The sequence below is a fragment of the Choristoneura fumiferana genome, chromosome 22 (genome assembly GCF_025370935.1).
Source record: "Choristoneura fumiferana chromosome 22, NRCan_CFum_1, whole genome shotgun sequence".
In the NCBI taxonomy this organism is placed as follows: domain Eukaryota; kingdom Metazoa; phylum Arthropoda; class Insecta; order Lepidoptera; family Tortricidae; genus Choristoneura; species Choristoneura fumiferana.
This window is the reverse complement of record NC_133493.1, coordinates 457,084-481,900: the sequence shown is the minus strand read 5'-3', so window position 1 is coordinate 481,900 and position 24,817 is coordinate 457,084. Positions and strand designations below refer to the sequence as shown.

At 38.1% G+C, this 24,817-nt stretch overlaps 1 protein-coding gene across 2 annotated transcripts in view; it reads right to left on the bottom strand.

Annotated features, from left to right (window-relative positions):
- Nox (NADPH oxidase) overlaps nt 1-17,645 on the bottom strand; it is a 117,304-nt gene extending 99,659 nt beyond the window's left edge. For both annotated transcript variants that reach the window (XR_012452725.1, XM_074105134.1), the window contains exons 1-2: nt 17,574-17,645; nt 10,898-11,245 (exon numbers count right to left, since the gene is read on the bottom strand). Coding sequence is in view for 1 of the 2 variants with exons in the window: in XM_074105134.1 (XP_073961235.1) it covers nt 10,898-11,245; nt 17,574-17,588 (363 nt within the window). In the remaining variant the exon portion in view is untranslated. The remainder of the gene's footprint in view (nt 1-10,897; nt 11,246-17,573) is intronic.
- Between the last annotated feature and the right edge of the window lie 7,172 nt (nt 17,646-24,817).

The window sequence follows — 24,817 nt, the reverse complement described above, 5'->3', positions numbered from 1 at the left end:
AAAGCCTGCAGTACATTGACGACCTAGTCAGTAAATTTAGTGCGCAAGATGAGATGTACAGCGTTACTAGATTTATCGACGACATCGAAGAAAACGCGACGATATTTGGGTGGACGCCCTTACAACAATTAATTGTTGCCAGGCGCAGTATGACGGGCACCGCAGCCCTTTGGCTACAGGCGGAGCGACCGTTTAAGTCGTGGGACGAGTTAAAGTACGCGCTAGGCGAAGAATTCCATGACACGATCGACATAAAGGCGATACACGAGCTAATGGCGGCGCGTAAAAAGAAGGTAGATGAAAGTTGCCTCGACTACCTTTTCACGATGCGCGAGCTGGGCAACCGAGGAAAAATGCCAGATGATGTGACAATTAACTATATTGTCGACGGCATCGAAGATACGGAGACGAATAAGACGGTGTTATACGGAGTGACATCCTACGGTGACTTGAAGGACAAACTAAGAATTTACGAAATGATTAAGAGTAAGATGTCAGGTATGCAGTTACAACACGATGACACGACGAAAAACCGGCCCGTAAAGACGTGCTACAGCTGTGAGGAAGAAAACCATAGTACATTTGAAAAAACATCGAACGAATCAGCTGACGAGCATAATGGCGGCGCTGGCGGAAGTCAATCGGCGAATTCGAACGAGAACGAATCGAATGGAACGAACTTATGCGTGCGAGCTAATGTTCGAACGAATGAGTTGGACAACGAATGTGCATGGAATGGAACGACCGGGAACGACATAGACATGGCGGCGAAGATGGCGGCAATGACAGCGACAGACGTCAGATGTCACAAAAATAATGACGTTGACGGTGACAGTAGATCAAGCAGCTGTGAACGAGGTGATCGAACTCAAGATCAAAACATCGACCGGAAGCCGACAAAGATTTTGTTGTTTAAGCGAAGTTTTAACGCGTTTGTGGACTTCGGCAGTGACATAAATTTGGTGTTGGAGAACTGTAATAAGTTGTTAGGCGTGCCGGGCTACGAAAAGTGCGAACTGTCGTTGACGGGGCTCGGTGCGACCCGTGTTGTGTTTCGCGATGTTATTCTAGGGCAGGAATTGTTATATGATATCACTGTTATCATGAACGGCAGCCAGATACACTTGCTAAAGTATGAAAGTGACCTCCATGGTCACTTGAAGTTGTTAAAAGCTCAGGCTATGGAAGGTGTAAAGAAATTTTATACCCACTGGTGTGGTGTGAAATTTAAAATGGGTAACGATTCCACAAGTAGGTCGGGATCACAAACATTGCTGGATTGTTACTGGATATGGTTTGTTTTTTTTCCAGTATTGTTTTTTTTGTCCCTAAGATGTTTACTTTTCTAAGATGTTGTTTTTTTTTTGTTTTTGTTTTACAAAAAAAGATGTCTAATTAAGACTGGTTAACTGTTTTCTTTTTATTTGTATAAAATGTAAAAATTTTGTTTATTGCAAATAACGATGGCTACAGCACACATGTTTATGTGGTTAAGATGTACTTAGGTTAAGATGTTTAGATGTTTAAGATGTTTTGTTTAAAGGATGCCTGGGGACAGTCATGTGTGTAGGATGGCCGAATGTGGGAATGAGGGTGGATTAATGTTAGAATGATTTGATGTAAACGAGCGACCGAATGACTGAAGACTAATGTGGAGTGAATGAGACGAGCGAATGAGTTGAAGAGTGCGAGTTTTGATCGGGTGAGCCTACGTGCTAGTTGTCTTTTCTGTTTTCATTGTTTTTTTACGTATTCAGTAGTTTAATTTTTAATAAACTTATTCTTATTTTATTTCGAAAAGTTTGTTTTCCTTCGCACGATCCCACATATATATCTTATCATACGTAACTGAAAATACCCCTACCTGCCTAATACCTGCTGTTTTGCAGGTGGTAGGGCCTTGTGCAAGGTCCGCCCGGATTGCTACCACCATCTTGCTTGCTAATCCTGCCGTGAAGCAGAACTGCTTATAAAATATTTAAATATTCTGTAAAGAAATTGTATGACAATATTTATAAGTACATTACATTTGATAGCCATATTGTTAGTGTTTCTGATCAAGCGTGGGTAGGTAGTTCGAAGGCAGACTTACACCCCACACTTCAGTCTGGTGGTCGTGGTCGAAACGTCGAGGTAAATATAACTAATGTGTTTTAGCGTGATAAGTCCTGTTTGTGGTATTTTGACTATGAGTGAAAATCAGGAAAGTTTAAAACGTCATATTGTTACAATTATAAAATATGTTTTTGGTAAAATTTCATTTTTAATACAAGCGTTTTTTTGCTGACTGTACTTTTTGTTGGCTGTACTTGTTTTGTTACCCAAACTACATTTGCATACCAAATTTCAAGTCGATACCATTAACCGTTGAAGAGTTCCGTCCTATGGTGACGTTCCAGGCCGGACGCAATTTACATAAGTAATACCAAATTTCAAATCAATCCAACCACTAGAAGTTGGTCGAATTCAACTTGCAAGATTTGATTACAGACAGACAGACAACAGGACAGGTGAAACTAAATAATAAAAGCTTGTAAAAGAACTATACTTATCTTACCTCCATCTTTTTTCGATGCAAGCAAAATTAATGCTGAAGCCAAAACTCCGAAACCGAGACCATAATTATATAGAAAGAAAGAAAGAAAGAAAGAAAGAAAGAAAGAAAGAAAGAGAGAGAGAGAGAGAGAGAGAGAGAGAGAGAGAATACATTTATTTAACGCCATAAAACAAACAGAACAGATAAAGACATACATGACGCTAAATAGGTCCCCACTCAGCATAATGCCACGGCAAGCCGTGGCGCTGATTTTCAGTAATATAGGCTTACCATCCTAAAAATTCAAAATATAGGGCACGTATTTTTCTTTTATGAATGAAACATAAAAAAGCGTGCAACATTTTCAAGCACGGCGTGACGTCAGCACTCCCAAGCTTTGACGCGCTTCGTCGTCATCTTTTGTTTGACTGACAAAAGAAAAATTACGTTTCCTATATTTTTTGATATCATGTAAATGGACTCAATTCGGCCGACCATTCGAAAGAACAATTTAAAAAGTGTACTATGGACCAAAAAGTCTGATATTCTAAAGACATCATCGCTAACCCGTCAATGAGTCTAACCCGTGAATGGCAACAACACGTTTCGTCTCTATTACGCAAAAAACCCATTCAATCGGTCCCATTCACTTTCGAATCAAATCGAAATAAACTTGAAGTTGCGAAAGGCCATAAAGTGGGTACTTTAGTGTCGAAGTAACGAGTCTGAGCTTGATTTTATTAGCTAGCCCAGGCAGGGGCCAAGCTGTAAGGATGGGTCCACAACTGGACAACCGCCGTGCTGCTGAGCCATGGATGCGTACAGCAGCAGGGCTACTACGAAACTCGAAGTTCGTATCGTACCGTCCCTCTCGCTCTCGTATTAAATAGTATAAGTGTCAGAGGGACCACACGACACGAACTTCGATTTTCCAGTTTCTAAGTAGCCCTGCAGTTCCCACAGCCCGGCTAAGAAGAAAGAAGTTTTTAGTGGGTAAAGCGCCCCTTTCTGAGACGGGATACCCACCATCGGTCTCCTCGGGCCGGTGAATTTTACGCAGGCAAAAAAAACTTGGTTACCCCTTCTGTAACCCTCGTTAGGAACCCCGCTCTGCGTCGTAGTAGGTACTGTGTAGGAGTGTCCCGAATCTATATAATTGGGTTGACTGCAAACAGCTGCATACGTATCTCGAGCTACATACTACTTACACTGTCGGTCAAGGATGAAACCAATAGGGATTTGCAGGTGTAGGACTTTGTGCAAGGTCCGCCCGGATTGCTACCGCCATCTTTCGCTAATCCTGCCGTGAAGCAGCAGTGCTTGCACAGTTGTGTTTCGGGTGGAGAGTAAGACAGCCGGTGAAATTACTGGCACTTGAGGTATCCCATCTTAGGCCTCTAGGTTGGCAACGCATCTGCAATACCCCTGGTGTTGCAGATGTTTATGGGCGGTGGTGATCTCTTTCCATCAGGAGACCCACTTGCTCGTTCCTATGCCATCCAGTCGAATAAAAAAAAAGAAAAAATGGTCAACAAAAGGCTGACCCAGTCACCACAGATCTCAACCAGAGTAGGCATGCTCCTCTCCCGAATTTCCAGCAAATGGCTGAAGCAAGATTCTATGGGCAGATAGGAAACCTCTCCAACCCTCCCCGTAATAAGCTCCAGGGAGTTGAAGAAGCGCAGTCGTCAGCAGATTTACAATAAGTATGCCAACACTCAAGCCAATTCGACCACTGGAAGTGGGTCAAATTCAACTTGCAAGATTTGACCCGCGTATACATACTTACATACATACGTTGCAAGTTCACTAAAAGCTTGTAAAAAAGACGAAGACAAATCTAGTGCTCTAGAACTCCGTTAAGTGACTTAAAGTTCAACAGTCACGATCAATTCAAAATCGTTACCTCAAAAATTCTCTGTACCTAATGGGGTCCCGTCCCAACCATTATTGTTCAAGTTACACAACAGAGTTTAAAGTCTATTAGACTAATTTTGCCTTTTTATATAATTTTTTAAGATAGTCAGGTTAATTATATCTGCATGTGATTTTCTCCATTCATTGTGCGTCCTGCCAGACGACCACTGCGTGGCAAGCTAGTGTTGCCGAAAAGTCGATAGTTTGCAATCGATACTTTCAATCGGAAAAAGGCCATACTATGGATAGGCCTAAGTATCGATATTATCGATATCTCTTTTCGTGCAATACTATCAATAGTATCGATACTTATTCGTTCGTTTTGAACAGTCGATAGTGACCTATATTTTAATACTATCGGTTATTATAAGCAAGATTACAAGGTGTAAAGGTGACTGCCAGTTGTATTCAGTTATCCAGTGATATTTTTTAACGAATTTGCAATATACGATCTACCAAACCTAACCAACTTACTCTTAGTACTTAGAAGAACACATTATGCATCCAATATATCCATGCCATCCAACTGAACCCTCTCAAAAGGTAGTGAATTCATAAATATTGTAGTTATAATAGACTTCGGCAAATTCATCACGAAGAATTTGCTTTTAAAATATTGTAACTACAAAATTGTAAGAAGTATAAATAATTAAATAACAATATAGGGTACTTACTACGGTATCATTGTTTTATACATATAAAAAAAGTGGTAAGTATAACGAAGAGCCAGTAGCAGCCTTAGAAGAATCAGTTGCTGCAACTTCTGTTCTGCCCATCTCCCCGTGAAGATGCAACCAATACTACTGAAATAACGGTAACAATCGAATGTTCAAAACTATAGATAGTATCGATAGTATTGATAGTTTTGCATGAAAAGAGATATCGATACCTACTATCGATCCTATCGACTATCGATTGGCAACACTATGGCGAGCGTCTCGGGCGCGCAAATGCACAGAGAACACGTTTGCTGCGACTACACATCATGGTCGGAAACTTAGTGTATCGAGAGCGAAATCGTTTGCAAAAAGTTTACAATGATGAGCCTTCGGGCTGGAGTCCCATTGTCGCAGCCTTGGCACTGACAATGGCATGGCGTAACCACCTAATGACGTCATACTTTGGTCTACATTGCGAACAAAACCGATAAATACTTTTACAAAAAAAATAACAAGAAAAGGTTTATTCGGCATATATAAACAAAGTAATAAAAAACCCTCTTGTTCTGAGAGGAGGCGTGTGCCCAGCAGTGGGACGTATATAGGCTGGGACGATGAATAAAAAACGCGAAAAAAAAAAAAAAAAAAAAAACTGAAAAGAAAAAATCAGAAGGAAAATTGTATAGTTCCCGCGGAATAGCGATAAACGCATTCTACGACCCACTTGCTCGTTTGTCATCAAGTCAAATAAAAAAAAAACTAGACACTGCATATAGGTTAAAAACAACTGTTTTCAAATCACAGTACATTATCGAAAAGTATCTCAAAACCACCGGCATTTCAACAACTGCCCGAATTATCTCCAATCACACCTAATAAGGAAATCTTATTTCTGTATCTCAACGGACTTATCCTCGAAATATCCAATTTAAACCCTACTCATTCACACATAAAGTCTCATTCAAATTGGGGCAATATCCATCCAATAACCACTTATTTGTTTACGCGGGTTTTTAAAATTGCAAACTACCTCATCTCTTTTTACGATGTAAAATTGCAAGTCCATACGTAGCACCTTGTCGCTATAACACGTTTGGCAACTTTCGCAGGGAGTCAAAGACTATTGTAACTATGTTACAGCGAGAAGGTTGCAAGATGCTTTCAACAAGTCTGGTGACGTCATTTGATATGGTTTCAATGGAAGTCGATTGCTACCTTACTAGTATGGCAGTTGTTACCAATACTTGAATGTACACTCGTCGGCAACTCTTTTTAAATTGGTGTACTTTTGAAATAACCTAAGCAACTTAAAAAAGTTTAATAACCTTAAGTTAGAAAAGCCTAAACCCCCAACATTTCAAGTTTGAACGTTTTACTCAAAAACAGGCTACCGGTTTTCTCTCTTCTTCTTCAGCCCACAGCCACCCAATGCTGTGTAGGCATCCTGCATTGCTCGCCACTCATCTCGGTCCAGTGTCGGTCCTCCATCTCCTGTCTGCCATCGTTTCTCCGCCGGGTTCTGTGTTCCACTTCATCACGGCCTTCCCCCATCTTCCATCACTCCTGCGGCATGTGTGTCCAGCCCACTTCCACTTCCTTTGGGTGATTACCTTGGCTATATCGGTGAGCCTGGATCGTCTCCGAATTATTATTGTTCTTGGCGTAATACCACAAAATAAGTAAAAGTACAAACTAATACTGTCAAATCAAAAAACATTTTCGATAATAATGCTTACCAATACCATTCGTCGTGCCAACTTTTTACAACAACTATCTAATGTTACCACTTATTTACGTCGCAACATATTAAAAACGTTATTTTTCTCAGTTGAACCATTAACTGCAATTTATTACCGCGCCGACCTCCAGTTTGGGCTCAGCGGTTAATATTTAATTTGAAAGTAATACTAACATACATCATGGCGCGGTGCACAGTTTGAAAACAGTATTGAAGTGAGGCGAGTTGCTCAGCGAGCTACGGAGGTGACCTATCGTTTCGCCGAGTTTAATTACGCGTTGCGACTTGGTTTGTTTTGACTTCAATATAAAATGGACACAAAATCGAAAGCAAAAAGCTGTTCGAGCAATCGTTCAATTATTTTATTTAGATTAATCGGCTAAACGAATTTCTGTTAATAGTTATTTATATTAATAGTTAATAGATATTTTTACTCATTCGATATTTTAATCAATCGATATTTCAATCTTAGACATTTTGACCATAGGTATAACAACTTTCGATATTGTGATACGATCGATAATTTAATTTTCGATATTTTGAACATCGACATTTTAACCGTAGGTATTTTAATTTTCAATATTCAAATATGTAACCACCGTTACTCGGGGAAACATTGTCTGCAAATCAATAATCTGCGTAAAAATTGTCGGTGAATCGTTAGGTAACGAAAGTGTAACGTATTTTATACAAAAAATCGTTTATCATGGTGAATAACGACATTTTGAACATAATAACACATGCCACTTACATGGAAAAGATTACCCTATCGTATGAAAAAACAACCAGTTAAAAATAATCACTACTTACCCTTAAAATCGAACAAGCACTTTAGACGTTTTTTCGAAAAAAAAACCTCCGCGTCACTTTTGATGGCTGTTTGTCAACAAACTGATGAGATTTTTTTATCTCATCGATGTTGCCCTATTAGAGTATTAGTTGCCAGTGTACAAAAACAAATTTCTACCGAAATGGCGTTAAAGGTAGCCTAATTAAGCGTTACCTAAGTATTCGTAACGAAAACGTGGTTTTTTGGCACGTGAAAAGAAATAAATATAAAACATGAAAATTATTTTGATTATCATGATTCCGCAATCGGTAGGACTATCGTTATATCATAAAATTTCGTTTAAACAAAATCATGATCATGAGAAGTTAAGTAGCATGAAAATAATAAGGTATTAAGTACTCGTGGTCAAAAAAAATAGTCAATTTTCGTTACGTTTTGGACGGTAATATATTTTTATTATTTTTTTAAAAGGGTTTAAATCAATTATCTCATTTGCGACCTTGAGAGTTTATATCGTGTCATATAATAAAAATAAAATTAAACCTCTAGGTGTTATCAGTTTTTTTTATCAGCGTTCCAAATTTGAAACGTCCAAATTGGTCAAAATTCGCGGCCTTACCCTAATACAATAATTGATTGACACATCGGGTGCTGTCGTAACCCAATGGAGATTCCACGATTCTCGATGGAAATACATAACGTACCTCCAATATCTCTATAATAGTTTTACCGTCTAAAAGCTGGTTACTGTGCAATTACATAGAGCTTAATATGATTAGCAAGCGGATTTCCGTCGTGACGACTCGTTCGTTATTTCGTTACCGCGGGTTTAGCTTAATGCGACAGGGTGATGTTGACTTACAAACACACATAGTGTGTGATTGTAATTAGGGCTGCGTTGACAAGTTGACACAGCCAAATTAAATAAATAATAAATAAATATCACGGGACAATTCACACCAATTGACCTAGTTCCAAAGTAAGCTTAGCAAAGCTTGTGTTATGGGTATTAAGCAACGGATAAATATAATTATATAGATAGATACATACTTAAATACATAGTAAACACCCAAGACCCGAGAACAAACATTCGTATTTTTTCAAACAAATATCTGCCCCGACACGGGAATCGAACCCGGGACCTCAAGCTTCGTAGTCAGGTTCTCTAACCACTAGGCCATCTGGTCGTCTAATTATTTGTAGTTTTCATAGGTAAGTAGTTTTTTAGCGTAATGTAAGCTTAAGTTGATTAAAATCGATTTTTGAGCAGCGGTGTGGAGGGCATGCGATAAGAACGGTGCGCGTATCCTTAATGGGGAAGGGGGGGGGGGCAATATTGCCAGACAATAGACAATTTGCAGGTGGTAGGACCTTGTGCATTGGTCCGCCCGGATTGCTACCACCATCTTGCTCGCTAATCCTGCCGTGAAGCAGCAGTGCTTGCATTGTTGTGTTTCGGCGTGGAGAGTAAGACAGCCGGTGAAATTACTGGCACTTGAGGTATCCCATCTTAGGCCTCTAGGTTGGCAACGCATTTGCAATACCAGGGGTATTGCAGATGTTTATGGGCGGTGGTGATCTCTTACCATCAGGAGACCCACTTGCTCGTTTGCCAACCAGTCGAATAAAAAAATAAATTAAAAAAAGACACCGATTTAAATACCCGGCTACACTTGCCCACTAACTGGACCTTTTCTTTTATGTTAGGGCTTAGAGATTGTTGAAGTACTATTTAAATATAATTTAATCTACGGAACCCGTCGTAGTGCCACGACTAGCTTTTTAAACTTGACTAAAAATATATGTTCATTGTTTCGATACATGTTCATCTAATACCGGATATATATATAAAAATCCTACTAATAATTATAAATGCGAAAGTTTGTGAGTGAGTGAGTATGTTTGTTACTCCTTCACGCTGAAACGGCTGAACGGATTTGGATGAAATTTGGTATGCTGATAGCTGGACATCTGGAATAAAACATAGGCTACTTTTTATTCCGATATTCCCACGGGATAGGAATAAAATCTCGAAATAACAACCGCTGGGCTTAGTGTTATGAATTGACATGATTGTTTTTAATGTAACGTCAATTTAAATCCCGAAATTTTAATTCTGCTGCTGGATCTAACGATTTACGTGTGCGAAGAAGCGGGTAAACACAAGTAAAAAATAAAACTTGATATAATTTCGCAAGAGTATCAAATGTATATATCTCAGGCAGTCTAAAAGCTACATAATAATATAATAGATTCACGACCTGTGTAATAGCATCACGTTCTCATTAGCCATTAAGGCATTCCACTCATACATGCCATTTACATTATTATAGTGAGCTGTTAAAAATAAATATGTGTGATATTAATATCAGAGTGCGAATCCATACTTTAATATTAAGTATAAATTCGAAAGTGTGTTTGTTGTTTGTGTGTTGTCCGTCTTTCACGCCGTAACGGAGCGACGGATCGACGTGATTTTTGGCATAGAGATAGATAGATAGATAGAAAAGTTTATTTCTGCTAAGAGTTACATTTTTAATTTACATGTTTTGTGCCAAACTACAGAGCAGTTTGTCGGCACTTTAGCTCTTGTTATAAAGTTACAAAACACAAGTAACGCTTAACATAGGATAGTTAGTATTAAGACTTGCTATGGTTAGTGGTATATTATGACTTAAGACTATAAAAAGTTTTTTTTTTGTTTTTATACTATTAGAAAAACCGGACATTTTGAATTACAAGCATGCCATTATACCACGACTTATTATTAAAAAAATAATATTAATTATCTATAAAGATTTTTTTCATTTCAAGTTAAATATACTTATGTTTTTTGTTTTCCATTCCCTAATGAGTTCACTCAGTAGTTCATTATAAATTTGAGGAATCAGGTAACTACTAGTTCTGCGACCATAATAGTTGGTGACGCTCGGCATAACATTATGGTTCAGTCTTTTTAGGACGACTTGAGTAGGAGATAGTTTATGGGCCGAGAGTGACATAGGCTTCTTTTTCCCGGAAAAATGCACAGTTTCCGAGGGAACAGCGCGCGATAACCTTACCACGCGGGCGGAGCCGCGGGAAAAAGCTAGTAATTTTATAGTTTTAACACATTCAGTACGTTTTCGAGAACTTTGCCTTGATAACTATTTAGTCAGTTCATTTAATAAATAAAACAAAAATAACGTTTTCATCACCCTTGCTCGTCAGTGATGTTATTCCATGACTGCAAACGCATTCAAAGAAAAGTTACATACCTCATCCTGGAACGCCTTGTGTAAGGACTCTTTCGTGTACTTCTGGTCACCCTGCCGCAGAATACCGCTGCACTGCTTCAACAAGGACAGCCGCATCCTCTCTTTCGCACTCTCCTCTTCCATGAACGACATCCGATGCCCATTCCTCGGGACCCCAAGAAAGTCTTTTGATTCTTTATCTCCACCATTTTGGATTTTCACTTCCAAAGGTGTTATAGTTGCATTGTCTGTGGTATCACTTTTGTCTATGTTTATCGTTATTTTTTCTTGATCGTCTTCTTTTTCACGTGGCCGTTGGACGCCATTTTGTTTTTTCACTTGTCTTTTTCTAACATTTTTGCATGAGCTCTGTTTTAGTTTTTGTTTAATTAATATATGAGATTGTTGTGAGATGGAAGTAATTAAGAATTAATTGATAGTGTTTGGTCGTGTTTTTTGCCTGTTGGTAACACTGAATCATATTTTTTTATCAGGCCAAAGACCTTACATTTTTTTTTGCGCATTAGCGCTAATGATAAGCTTTTGAAGACAGAAATATTGTTTGTAATCACAAATATGGGTGTATGGACGATCAAGAAATTCCCCCCTGTTCCATCTATCCCTACCGCTATATCAAAGAATGACAGGGCAATTGTCACTAATCAACCTAGTGTCAAAGTAAGCAATCCTGGAACCCTCAGTGCGCGACTCCGACTGGCTCTTGGCAGGTTTTTTATCAGTTGCGTGACAGTTTCGTTTTAGTACGGATTTGTTACCGCAACAGTTTTCACATGAGAGTTATTGCTTTTTGCTTGTACATCAAGTTTAATAGATTTACTTTCAAAATAAACAGATTATCTTAATTTATGGCCGATTTATTCTCGTGTCCAAAATCCAGTTTCAAGTAAAACCAGGGCAGCTGTGTCAGATATAATCGAAACGTACGTAGTGAATATGTTAATAAACATAATATATTATGTCTAAGTTGTGAATGTATCGAGTGGACTTGCGTAAGGATATTTAAGAGTTTAGATAGCATGTAAACATATGACGAATTGGGTATTTTCCTGGGTAAAAAATATATTTTTCTACTAGCGAACCCGGCAGATGTCGTCAATTGTGATGAAGATGAAGACACAATCATAATCATGTTATTGACATTTCTAATAAGTACTAGGTAGAGTAGATACATACCTAGTAGTGTTCGAAAATGACGAAAACGCTCCTACATTAGTCTGTTCATATTTATTAATTTCTCAGAAGTTGGTTGTCTGGAAGAGATCGCTTTTTAGCGATAAGACCGCCTTTTGTCTACTTGAATTTTTTATATTTTGTAATGTCTCTGTACTGCTTTTGGTGATGAATAAAGTATTTGTATTGTATTGTACTGTAACGCTCACGCGGAGCTCCTGTTTTTGTGCAGTTTTGGCCCTTCGGGCCGATGTAAACTTAACATAATTAACCTAAACCCTACCTGTTTCTGTGTCGATTAAAATTGGGAAAACAGACTTTGTCACTTCAAAGTTAATATCTCAAAACGGCTGAACTAATTTTGATAAAACATGTCTAAAACCATCACTAGAAAACCTGCTTTCAAATAAAAAAAATCCGCATTCAAATCGGTCCACCCATTAAAGAGCTACGGCACCTGTCTGTGGCACACACAGACATACAGACACATACACACATAGCGGTCAAATTTATAATACCCTTTTCTTTGTGTCGGGGGTTAAAAAGGGCTTGGCTTAATATTTTGTTAAGTATAAAATTCTGCGCTAATTCCACAAAAGTGTTAACCTTTTCAAAGTCCATTTAAACAGGGTCAGCTTGCGCGGTGAAAACAGCGAATCGGCAACGATTAGATTTATTGGAATTAATCAATACCTCTACCTACATACTTTCACCGAGTTACGTTATTTACGCTAATGGCCATATTTATTACGGTAAACTATCGCAACATAAAAAGCCTTGGTAGCGTAGTGCGTTGGTCTTTGGCATCTCAACCAGAGAATAAAACAAAACCAGGCTCGGACCTTTTTTTTTATTCGACTGGATGGCAACCGAGCAAGTGTTTCTCCTGATGGTAAGAGATCACCACCGCCCATAAACATCTGCAACACCAGGGGTATTTCAGATGCGTTGCCAACCTAGAGGCCTAAGATGGGATACCTCAAGTGCCAGTAATTTCACCGGCTGTCTTACTCTCCACGCCGAAACACAACAGTGCAAGCACTGCGCAGGATTAGCGAGCAAGATGGTGGTAGCAATCCGGGCGGACCTTGCAAAACCTATGAGTTTTTCGGAATTAGTGCGAAATTTTGCCTAAATTTTACTACGAACTTTTACCATTAAAGGGGCTGACAAACTTGAGTATTCACTTGAACTGAACATTCTAGCGAATGTTACTTTTTATATCGAACAGCTGGCAAACGAGCAGGTGGATCACCTGATGGTAAGTGATCACCGCCACCCATAGACACGCCATGGACGTTGCCGGCCTTGAAATAGGCGATACACTCACCTTTTGAAGGTACCCAAATCTTAGCTAGATGGAAAAACCCCAGCAGCGAGTACATTCCATATTTTACACGTGCGAGGGAGAAAGGATCGTTTAAAACGCACAGTGGAAGAGCACCAATCATCAAGATGGTGCGGGCAAAAACCACCTTATGCTGAGTGCTGCGGTGATGGAACTTAGCAGCTGGGATGAGATCGAAGATGAGAAGAATCGATCCCCATTGTAGATCCTATTGGCAACTAGACGGTAGTGTATTTTTTTTAAACCCCGACGCAAAAAGATAAGGGTGTTATAAGTTCGTAAATCATAAAAAATCGTTTTAGCAACTCCCTAATGATTTTAAAAGACCTAGCCAACGATACCCCACACTACAGGGTTGGATGAGAAAAAAAAATCACCCCCACTTTACGTCTATGGGAGGTACACTAAAAAAATTTTTTTTTTTTTTATTGTACTATTTTGTCGGCATAGTTTACGTACCTACATATTCGTGCAAAATTACAGTTTTCTAGCATTGATAGTCCCTGAGCAAAGCCGCGGACGGACAGACAGAAAGACACAGACATGGCGAAACTATAAGGGTTCCGTTTTTGCCATTTTGGCTCCAGAACCATAAAAAGTAGTGGCTGTAAAACGACAAAGTACAAAAGTAGCCAGCTACTTTGATGCTGACTGTACTTATGTAGGTAATTGGACATTACATTTTTAGAAAACATTTGCATGCCATTATGGTTAAAGGTGTGAATCTGAAGCTTCTTCAGCACCATGTTTACCGTGAACAAATTATTGATTGAAACAACGGTAGACAAAAGCTAGTCAGTAATATAACTTTTAAAGCTCCGAGCTAATTTCGAGCAAAGTGTTACCGCAGAGACGCCTGCGACCAGTTATGATAATAATAATACATAAATGATAGTATTATACATATAATTATGTATATTTCGTATTTTTAGCCAACCGGATTCGAAAGAATATCGGTTTTGTTCGCTAGAGGTTTACATATAAGATACAGTCGGCGTCAAAAGTGATTGAACAATTATTAGTAATAAGGTGTTTGCCTAATACGGAAAGATGTATTCTACGGTCAGCCAAATAAATGATTTATTAATTTTAAACAGCTTCCTATCAAAGGAATACGCTATCCTATGTAGCTAAAAGACGAACTTCCAAAATGACAGATACTTAAAATAAAGTACAATTATTCTTTATTGAACATCAACACATAGTAAACACAGAAAATATAGTGCCAGTAGGTACAGAAAATATAGGTATGTAGGTAGGTATATAGAGATTTCTAAGGTAAGCAATAGGCAACAAAATAATAATAATAATAGTTACAATAAAAATAGGGAGCAAAAGATATAACGTATTAATAGACCACATATTTGGCTGATGGTATCAAATATTGAGTTGTGTCAAAAATTTGACACTAAGGCGCAACGAAAACAAAAAAAAATGTAAAAAAAAACACTTTAATACAAGCTGTTTTGCTCACTGTACTTATATGTGTTGTCATCCAACGTATATTTGCATACCAGAAGTAAATACGACCATAGGAAGTGGTTCTAATTCGACTAGCAAGATTTGACCTAAATAAGCTAACATACTACCAAGTAACATTTCAATTTTCAATGCAAGTTAGTTAAAAGCTTGCAAAAGTTCAATGAACAAGAAAAAAACAAAAAAAATATTAACGCTTGTGCTTATGTTTGTACTACATCGTCGACAAAAACTGTTTTGTCATCGTTTTAATTGCTAAGCCCATTTTGATGGGCTTTTTGTAGACAGTTTTTATAATTAAGCTTCAATTAATGCTAAAGTTCGTTAAACCAAGGATCTTCCACGTCCGGTAACGTAAAAAGAGGTTTAAGTGTGTTTTTATGCTTAACTAGCTTATGCGCGCGGATTCGTTTGCATTTCACTCGCTTAGTAACGCGTAAAAAGCTCTCGTAGGGGCTTTTTATTGGCTTTTCTGGGTTCAAACAAAGATAACGGTTTTTTTTATTTTTTGTAACTTTGTTCATAAAGACCCCCGAAGCAAAAAGGTTTTAAGTTTAGTTAAGAGTAAGCTTGACGCCGTCTATTCATGGCACCGTATAGCTCTCAATTGGATGAACCGATTTCGATGCGGTTTTTTTACGTGAAAGCGAGTTTCCTTGCGGTTGTACAGTCAACGTCATAAATGAGTGACCACTTTTGTACTTTTTTCTTTTCGGTCGGCATACAGTGTCTTTTGGCTTTTCAAACATGTCGTTCAAATGATAAGGTTCATATCTTATTAAAAAAAAAATTTAGAATTTTTTATTGTACCATTTTGTCGGCATAATTAACATATATATTCGTGCAAAATTACAGCTTTCTAGCATTGATAGTCCCTGAGAAAAGCCGCGGACGGACAGTCAGACAGACAGACACGGCGAAACTATAAGGGTTCCGTTTTTGCCATTTTCGCTACGGAACCCTAAAAATGTGTGCTCCGAAGTATTGAAATCAGTCATTTCTCCGTTAATACTGTGGCGTATTTGGTATGAGACTTTGTACAGTCCAATCATTTGATTCCTGACCCATCGTAGAACGTTCTTACAGTGTCACAAATTCACAATGAGTTCCCTTGTCAAGCAATGCGATGTCACTAATGATTTTACTTCGAAAAGGTTTCTCAGTGGATGAAGCTTCAGTTGATTCGATAGTACAGGGTTAGAAATAGTTGTCGAAAGGATAGACACAAGTTGTATGGGCCTTGTCGTCCCGGCTGATAGGGTGACATTCTTTCCCGGCCCGGATAATACCGGGATGGAAATACCGACCCTGTTTTTCGTGTACACGCCCATAGAAGCTCCTGTCAGTTTCTATGGGCGTGTACACAAAAAACAGGGCCGGTATTTCCATGCCGGGAAACTCAAACTCAAACTCATTTATTTGCTTTGAAACAATACAAAATACTGAGTGTCACCCGGCTGATAGAGACCTCAGGAGACCCCAGAGCTGGCGCTTACCTCTCCCAGCGAATTTCTCTGACTGTACAGACAGGTAATGCTGCCAATGTGTTGGGGTCTATGCCGCAGGAGGGCCTCTTAGATGGTGTTTTCTTTTATAGTTAGGTATATTTATATAGTTTTTATTTATTTTGCCTCCTATCATATTATTGTATCTTGTGTTGTAAATAAATAATATTTTCTCAAAAATGTCCGTAAAAGTTGACATTATTCTTTACATATCAGAAGGTGAAGTGCATAGTTTATGGTCAGCGAAAAATTAAAAAGTTAAAAGGATTGCAGGCGCGCTCGCTCGACAATAATGAATTAGCGCGCCTGCAATCAGTCACATTTTTTTTTTAAAGTTAAAAAGCCATGGAATTGTTGGCACAAGTCGTATACAGCCAAGTCTAATGGCGGTATCAGATATTTTGTTGGAACTCCGGACTTTTTCTATTGGGTCTGAAATAGCTTGTGGTGTTTTCGTGGAAAAATACTCCTGCAGTTTATTTTTAATGAAAAAAGGCGGGAAAGCATAAGAAAGATTTTGGAATAAAATTAAATTTTACAATATATTTTGAGAAAAAGTTTATTCTATTTCAGAATTATTCACCATTTTTGAGAGAAAAGCTTTATATTAGTCTCGGCTGGAATAGCAATTGCTGGCTTCGTATTAGTTAAACGGACTCGCAAGCTCGTCCGTTTAATACTCATACTCAGCCAGCAATTGCCTACTTCCAGGCCACGACAATAATCTACTATTAAAAGCTGTATAATCGGATTTAATTTAATTCAATTTGTAACCGCACCTCATTTATTTTAGAATATTTTGTTTCTTTGTTTTAGTATGTTTTTAGTGTTTGTTTTTTAACCTAGTCACGTTAACCCTGGCTTTACTGTTTGTTTATTGATGGTCATTGGTTAATTGAATAACTTCAATTATGTATTACATAAATTACACGGATATTTTGATTTTTGAGTTTGATTAGTTAGTCATAACGTATCTATTTATAACTTAGTGCTTTAAACTTTTAATGTTAGTATTTTGCTTATTTTTCGTTTTAATATATTTTATAGTGTGGCTCATATTTTTCGAAAAACTGTTTGTCTTGGATTCTGTTATTCCAGTTTCATATTTTAATATAGGATACATGATCGTCATTTTATATGAAGATATAGATATAAATATATTGTAGGTACCTACTTTTTTATAAACCATAAAATTTAGAGAAAAAAGTATTAAAAAAAATCACTAAAAATTTCAAATCTAGCCTGTAACCAAATCGCTTCAGAAAAACGTTAGAAAAAAACGGGAAAAAAACACCAAATATCACTTCACCAACACCTTACAAATCCTAGCAAATCACTCACAAAAACCCACCAAATCTGACACGTAATAATCCCAAATCACTAAACCTAGCAACCCTGGGTCACTTCTACCCTGTACCGATAGCAAACTCTATATTATGCGCAAGCGCCGAGAGCGCGGCCACTCGCTCACTACCACGAATCTACACTGGTTCCAAGCAAGTTTTTGAGCGCTTAGAACTTTAATGCGTGTAATTTCTATTGTATTAAAGGCTAGATTTCTCATCATCATCATCATCTTGCCCCATACATATACGTACCACTGCAGCACAGGCGTCCTCTCACAACTAGAGGGCTAACTAGTTACCGCGCGGGCCCAATGCGGATTGGGAACTTCACACAAACAATTGAGTTTTAAAAGTGTGTGTAGTTTTTCTCGTGATGTTTTCCTTCACAATAAAGCTCTTGGGTTTCAGATGTAATTTCGCACATGAAATTCGAATAACTTAAGAGGTGCGAGCCTAGATTTGACGCCACGATCCTCTGTTTGAGATTCCAAAGGTCAAACCACTCGACCATCTAGACTCCTATATTTTTATAGTAAAAGAAAAATAAAATTTACTGTCATTGAGTAAAAAAATTTTTTTCGCGTTCGCCATTTTGAATTATTATTGTACTCTATGTCACTCTGACAGTTGACGAATCTAATGACACCTGGTGTATAAATCCGTCCAATCGTTTATGCGACAGAGGGCGCCAAAAAAATAGACTTACATACATATATACGTAGGTACGAAAAGCATAACCCCCTTCGGGCAGTCAGGTAAAAGTGAAAACTACCCGGATACAGACATCCGCTATATCACTAGTCACCATCCCCAGCTACATGCGTCCCACTGCTGTTCACAGGCCTCCTCTTAGAATGAGAGGGCTTGGGCCGTAGTTCCCACCCGGGCCCAGTACCTACAATACAATACAATACATACAATAACTCTTTATTGCACACCAATACAGTAAACAGTACAGAGAAAACAAGTATATACATAGAGATTTTCTAAGGTAAGCAATAGGCGGCCTTATCGCTTCAGAGCGATCTCTTCCAGGCAACCTTTACAATGGACAGAAATAAGGAATACATTTTAGCAGGTGGTGCAATTTACAGTAGATCAGAGCTGTATCAAGAATACATAAAACTAACACATACCTACAGATTGGAACCACGCACATCATTGAATTGCTTCGCAAGTATGTCCAGGTTTCCTCACGATGTTTTTCTTCACCGTAAAGCTCGAGCATCACAGATAATTAAATAATTATCTTTCAAAATACCACGTCAAAGTTAGCTAAGTTGTGCCCATGGCGACATGTAATCTCGAACACATAATGACCAATTAAAGTATATTTAAGTTAAGGGCACTTCACGTTTGACCGACGGCGAAATAAGAGAGAGGTCAAATCTGTATTAAACATACTCGTAATATATTTATTAATAGCCAATGTATTATGTACTAGCTTTTACCTGTGGCTTCCCTCCCCTCCCGCTTCCTCTTTCCTCCCTTCGCGGTAACAATTACAATTTCTCCATCACACAAGTTCATGATGAACTTTGGTTGAGTTCGAAACGCGTCAGCGTAGTGAGGTATATACTTGGGTTTATGTGATTTGTTTGTATTCATTTGACCTACTTATATTTTGGTGACAATAAAATAATCTGGTAGTTACATCTTGGTGGTCCTCCCAGGATTGTCTCCGCAGGAGGGAACTCCTCAATGGTTAATACTACCGACTTAAAATTTGGTACAGTCAGCCAAAAAAGCTTGAATTAAAAATGGTTTTTTTAACAGAAACTTGCTTTTATTTTTTATTTGTAGCATAGGCGGAACAAGTTCATAGTTCTATGCTGCCTCATGAATTTAAAGTCTAACCCCCTTATTCATAAAACTTAACAAGCCTATGTTAACTAACAAATGCTTTGTCCCTTTCTAACAAATACAAATGTCGAAGTGACAGATAAGGACAAACGAATTTTAGCGGCATTTTAACTAAAATAGGTTTGATTGTCGTTTATGAATAAGGGGGCTAGACCGTATACGCATCCTACTACGGGTGTACTGGGAATCGAGGTTGTTACAATGCCTCGCCTCTGGTAGATCATTTTACCGTAATACTAGCATGGCCCGCGGCGCCACTTGACATCGCGTCAACATTGACGCAACTAAAACATCGCCGATTTGGGAAAAGGAGGTTATGTACAGCACTTGACTTGTGTGTAGGTAAGTATGATGATTATTAGTTGGGTTATGTATGAGATGAATAATAAATATGTTTTTCGCATAAATTATTGCTTAGTGATTATGAGTCAATAGATTGGATTTCTAGACCTGTTTTTATTCAGGTAGGTACATTTTAGTAACTTGTCGCTGTCACATATTAGAAATGTTGTACAGTCAACGTCATAAATGAGTGATCACTTTCGTACCTTGTCGCTTTAACGTCATGTTTGAAAAGCCATATGAAATTGTGTAACGACTGAAAGCGACAAGGTACAGAAATGATCACTTATTTATGATGTTGACTATGATATGTGATACCACTTGTTGTTATAATATCTACTCTGCCTACCATGTTCTTGGTGAATAAAAAAAATTGTTTGTTTGATTGTTTGTACTATCGAACCATTCTTCTTCTTCTCTTTTAAAATAATGGCTTTTCTGTCCTTATTAATAAGACAATTTCGCCAGTGTCAAAGTAAACTCTCTTTGAGAGGGACGTTGTACGGTGATGGTAGCTTTTGCAACTTGATAGTAAAATTCCAGAAACCATGAGGACAATTTTGCGCATTAAAAAATGTCAGACACGAGAGCAATATAGAATTTTGTGATCACTGTTCACTGTTAAGATTAATCGCCGCATAAAACACTATCAAAATTATACTTCAACTAGCCAAAGAAACAGAAATAGCAAAATTAGATATTGTCTACATCCGCCATGTTCGAATCGAACCAACTCAATCGTGACCCACAGTGGAACCTTTTCGTAGAAAAAGTCAAGGTAACATCGCGTTACTTGACAAGGGAATTCATTGTGACACTTACTGTGAGAACGTAACTACGATGGGTCAGGAATCAAATGATTCAACTGTACTTACCTCCCTATTAAGTTTTCAGAAGGCATATAAGTAGTAACAAGGTGATAAACTGTAAAATGTTCTCGAGTGGAAACCACGGATCGGCAAGCGCAGCGTAGGACGTCCACCAACGAGATGGACGGATGACCTGGCTTGCAGGCCACTTCCAACCGAAGCAAGCCGGGAAGCTGGTCTATGCGGGTGGCATGTCCAACAACAGACGTCCTACGGCTGATATCATGATGATGAAGGTGTATATACCTAATCAACAAAAAGTTGGAAAGCCCCCGACTTTATCACTTCAAAGTTCAATATCTCAAAAACGGCTGAACCGATTTTGATGAAACATCTCTAAGAACCATCGCTAGAAAACCTGCTTTCAAATAAAAAAACCGCATTCAAATCTGTCCACCCGTTTAAGAGATACGGTGCCACAGACAGACACACATACACACATAGCGGTCAAACTTATAACACCCCTCTTTTTGCGTCGGGGGTTAAAAAGTGGCATTTATACTTAAATCTTTTTATCTTTTAGCTCGACAGTAGGTATCATCAGCTAGTTCCTATCAAATAGGCTAGACGACTAAAAAAAACTGTTTTTCTTTTGTTTGACAAACAAAAAACCGGCCAAGAGCGTGTCGGACACGCCCAAAATAGGGTTCCATAGCCATTACGAAAAAATAAAATAATATTTTCTGAGGATTTCGTATTTTATACGGAATCTTCCAAGTTTAGGTATATTTTATACCTTAGGCTGCTATTTACTCATAAACTACTAATAATTCTCAAGCAAACTTAGCCGTTATAGTTTTCCTTAAAAGTTTGATAAACTTACTACCATCCTGATTTTTTTCAAATTATTCCACCCACCGGTTTAGATTTTAGAGGGGGGGGACGCTCAATTTTAATGAAAATTTGCACTTTAAAGTTGAATATTTCGCAAACATGTCACTGAATCGAAAAATCGTCGTAGCAAACCCCTAATGGTTTTAAAATACTTGTGATGTTTAAACATCATTTAATAATATTGTAAATATGTTTTTAAAAAAAATATATATATATACCTCGTTGAGTTTCTTGCCGGATTCTTCTCAGCAAGAGGTTTTTCCGAACCGGTGGTAGATTTTTTTTTTGACATTCATAAGTGCTTGTTATAGCCTAAATTGAATAAAGATATTTGACTTTGACTTGGACTTGAAAAGACCTATCCAACGGTACCCCACTTTATAGGATTGGATGAGAAAAAAAAACACACCCACTTTACGTATATGGGAGGTTCCATAAAAATAAAAAAAAATATTGTACCATTTTGTCAGCATAGTTAAAATTACAGCTTTCTACCATTGATAGTCCCTGAGCAAAGCCGCGGACAGACGGACGCACAGACAGACAAACAGACAGACAGACATGGCAAAACTACAAGGGTTCCGTTTTTGCCATTTTGGCTCCGGAACCCTAAAAATGACAAGGATACAGTGCTAAGAAGTTTCGAGTGAAGTCACTATATATATATATATGGTACGATTTTACCTAATAGTGACGTCACTAGCCCCCACTCCGGAAGTTTGATGATCTATACCTTTGACGATTTTTAATAATTTCATAAACCAAATCTGAGAGGAGGCCTGTGCCCAGCAGTGGGACGTATATCTAGGCTGGGATGATGATAAAAATATCCAGCAACCACAGTGTTGTTTAGTCCCGTTTTGTTCGGAAAAAAAGGGAGCACAAAAGTTTCCGAAAAACAAAACTGTCTCAAAACACAGACATTAATTGCCCCGTAACGCATAATTGCCATAATTAATTTCAGGTTATGCAAAATATTCACAAAAAAAATCTTATTGTAAATAAACCCGCGTAGCTCACCCAAAAACTATGAGATTTGACATTTCGGAGACCTCACGCTACACTAGCGCCTCTAGCGGCGAATTCATTCGCGATAGCCCTCATTGAAGTCGCTAAACTGGCTAAAGTTGATCTTTCAAGTTGACAGACGCGTCTTTTGGCATTATTGTTTTATGAGATGCAAATGAGATGCAAACGATTATCAACTTTAGTGGTAGACCACTTGGCTGATGGCTACGCTGATGGTACAACTTTTTATATCGTGACTGACTATAAAGTTTTAATAATTTAAGTCAAATTTTACCCATTCCTTGTTGAGCTCCTTCCAGTTTTTACAAAAAAATACAATTTTAATTTCAGCATTTTAATTTTTGTGGAATTTTAATTTAATTATAACTAAGTAGTTATTTCAATTTATGACACATGTTGGCTTTGTCGGTCTCTGTTAGTCTTATTTCAAAGGCCTTAAGGTCTAATTCGCAGTATTTGTTATCGTAAGAGTATCAACATTGTTTTCCATTTCATTTGGAGCAAGAACGTAGTGTACTTATAAAATGCTAATGAAAAATAACACAGATGTAAAATTCAATTACTGGATGAAACTCTTTCGACCGTTACCTTTTCTTAACTTCTGTCTATTGTAAAGGTTGCCTGAAAGAGATCGCTCTGAAGCTATAAGGCAGCCTATTGCTTACCTTGGAAAATCTCTATAAATCTGTGTTTCCAGTGATGGGCAAAGCACGGCCCACCGACGGTTAAAGGGATTTAATTCGGCCCGCCGACGTTCCTTCGTAGTGAATAGTACCTGCCTACCTATATGGCCCGCAATCATAATATAATTTCATTATTTGGCTAAAACATAAAATGGTATAAAATAGAACGGTGTAATCTTGGCCCTCCTCTAAAATATCTGTAACTTTCTGGCCCCCCATGAAGAAAGTTTGGCCACCACTATGTTATCTGTACTAAGCTGCTACTATTTGTTGGTTTTGAATAAAAGTACTCAATACTACTACTAATGCTACCATTGTATTACATATATTGTACTAGCGTTTACCCGCGGCTTCGCACGCGTAAATCATTAGATACAGCAATTGAATTGAAATTCCGGTATTTTATTAAATTCTCGTGGGAATTCCCTAAAATTACATCGTGGTTTTCACTGACGTTAAATTAAAACACCCATGCCAAATTTCATGAATCTACACCCAGCGGTTGTTATTTCAAGATTTTTATCCCTATCCCGTGGGAACATCGGATAAAAAGTAGCCTATGTATTATTCCAGACGTCCAGCTATCTACATACCAAATTTCATGACTCTAAGCCCAGCGGTTGTTAATTAGAGATTTTATCCCTATCCCGTGGGAATATCGGGATAAAAAGTATTCTATGTTTTAATCCAGGTTATAAAATAACTTTTTGCCAAATTTCATTTAAATCTGTCCAGCCGTGAAGAGTAACAAACATACTCACTCACTCACTCACTCACTCACAAACTTTCACATTTATAATATTATAGTAGGATTGTATAGCTCAGCTATACTCAACCTACGGCCGCGGGCCGCGTTTTTTTTTTTTTTTTTTTTTTTTTTTTTTTCTCTTGTTAAACCTGCAATCAGTCTTTTAGACTATAATCAGGTGGGTTGCTAGAGGTTGGGGTTTGGCAAGGCAGAGCCACTGCTCTGTCTCCCCTTAGTAAGGCAGCACATCAGCTCTCTTGAGTCTTTGAATCGGATTTGGCTGCAAAAGTACACTGGATAACGGGTTTGGGTGAATCATCAGTCGGTCCCTGTAGTTGGCTGAATATCGTTTCACTTCATCTGAAATGGTTGGAATTTCCAGGTACTCATGGATTTCCGAATTGCGAGCATACCAGGGCGCCGATGAGAGTACCCTTAGAATATTGTTTTGAGCTCTCTGGAGGCACATAATGTTGGATTTGCTAGCTGTAGACCACAGTTGGATTCCGTATGTCCAGATTGGTTTTATTATGCAGCAATATACCCTTAGCTTGTTGGATAAAGATAAGGCAGACTGTCTACCAAGGAGCCAGAGTAAATTTTTAAATCTTAGGTTGATTTCATTGCGCTTTGTTTTTATGTGGTCTTTCCATGTCATTCTGCGGTCCAGGTGAAACCCCAGGTATTTGACGCAGGTTGATTGT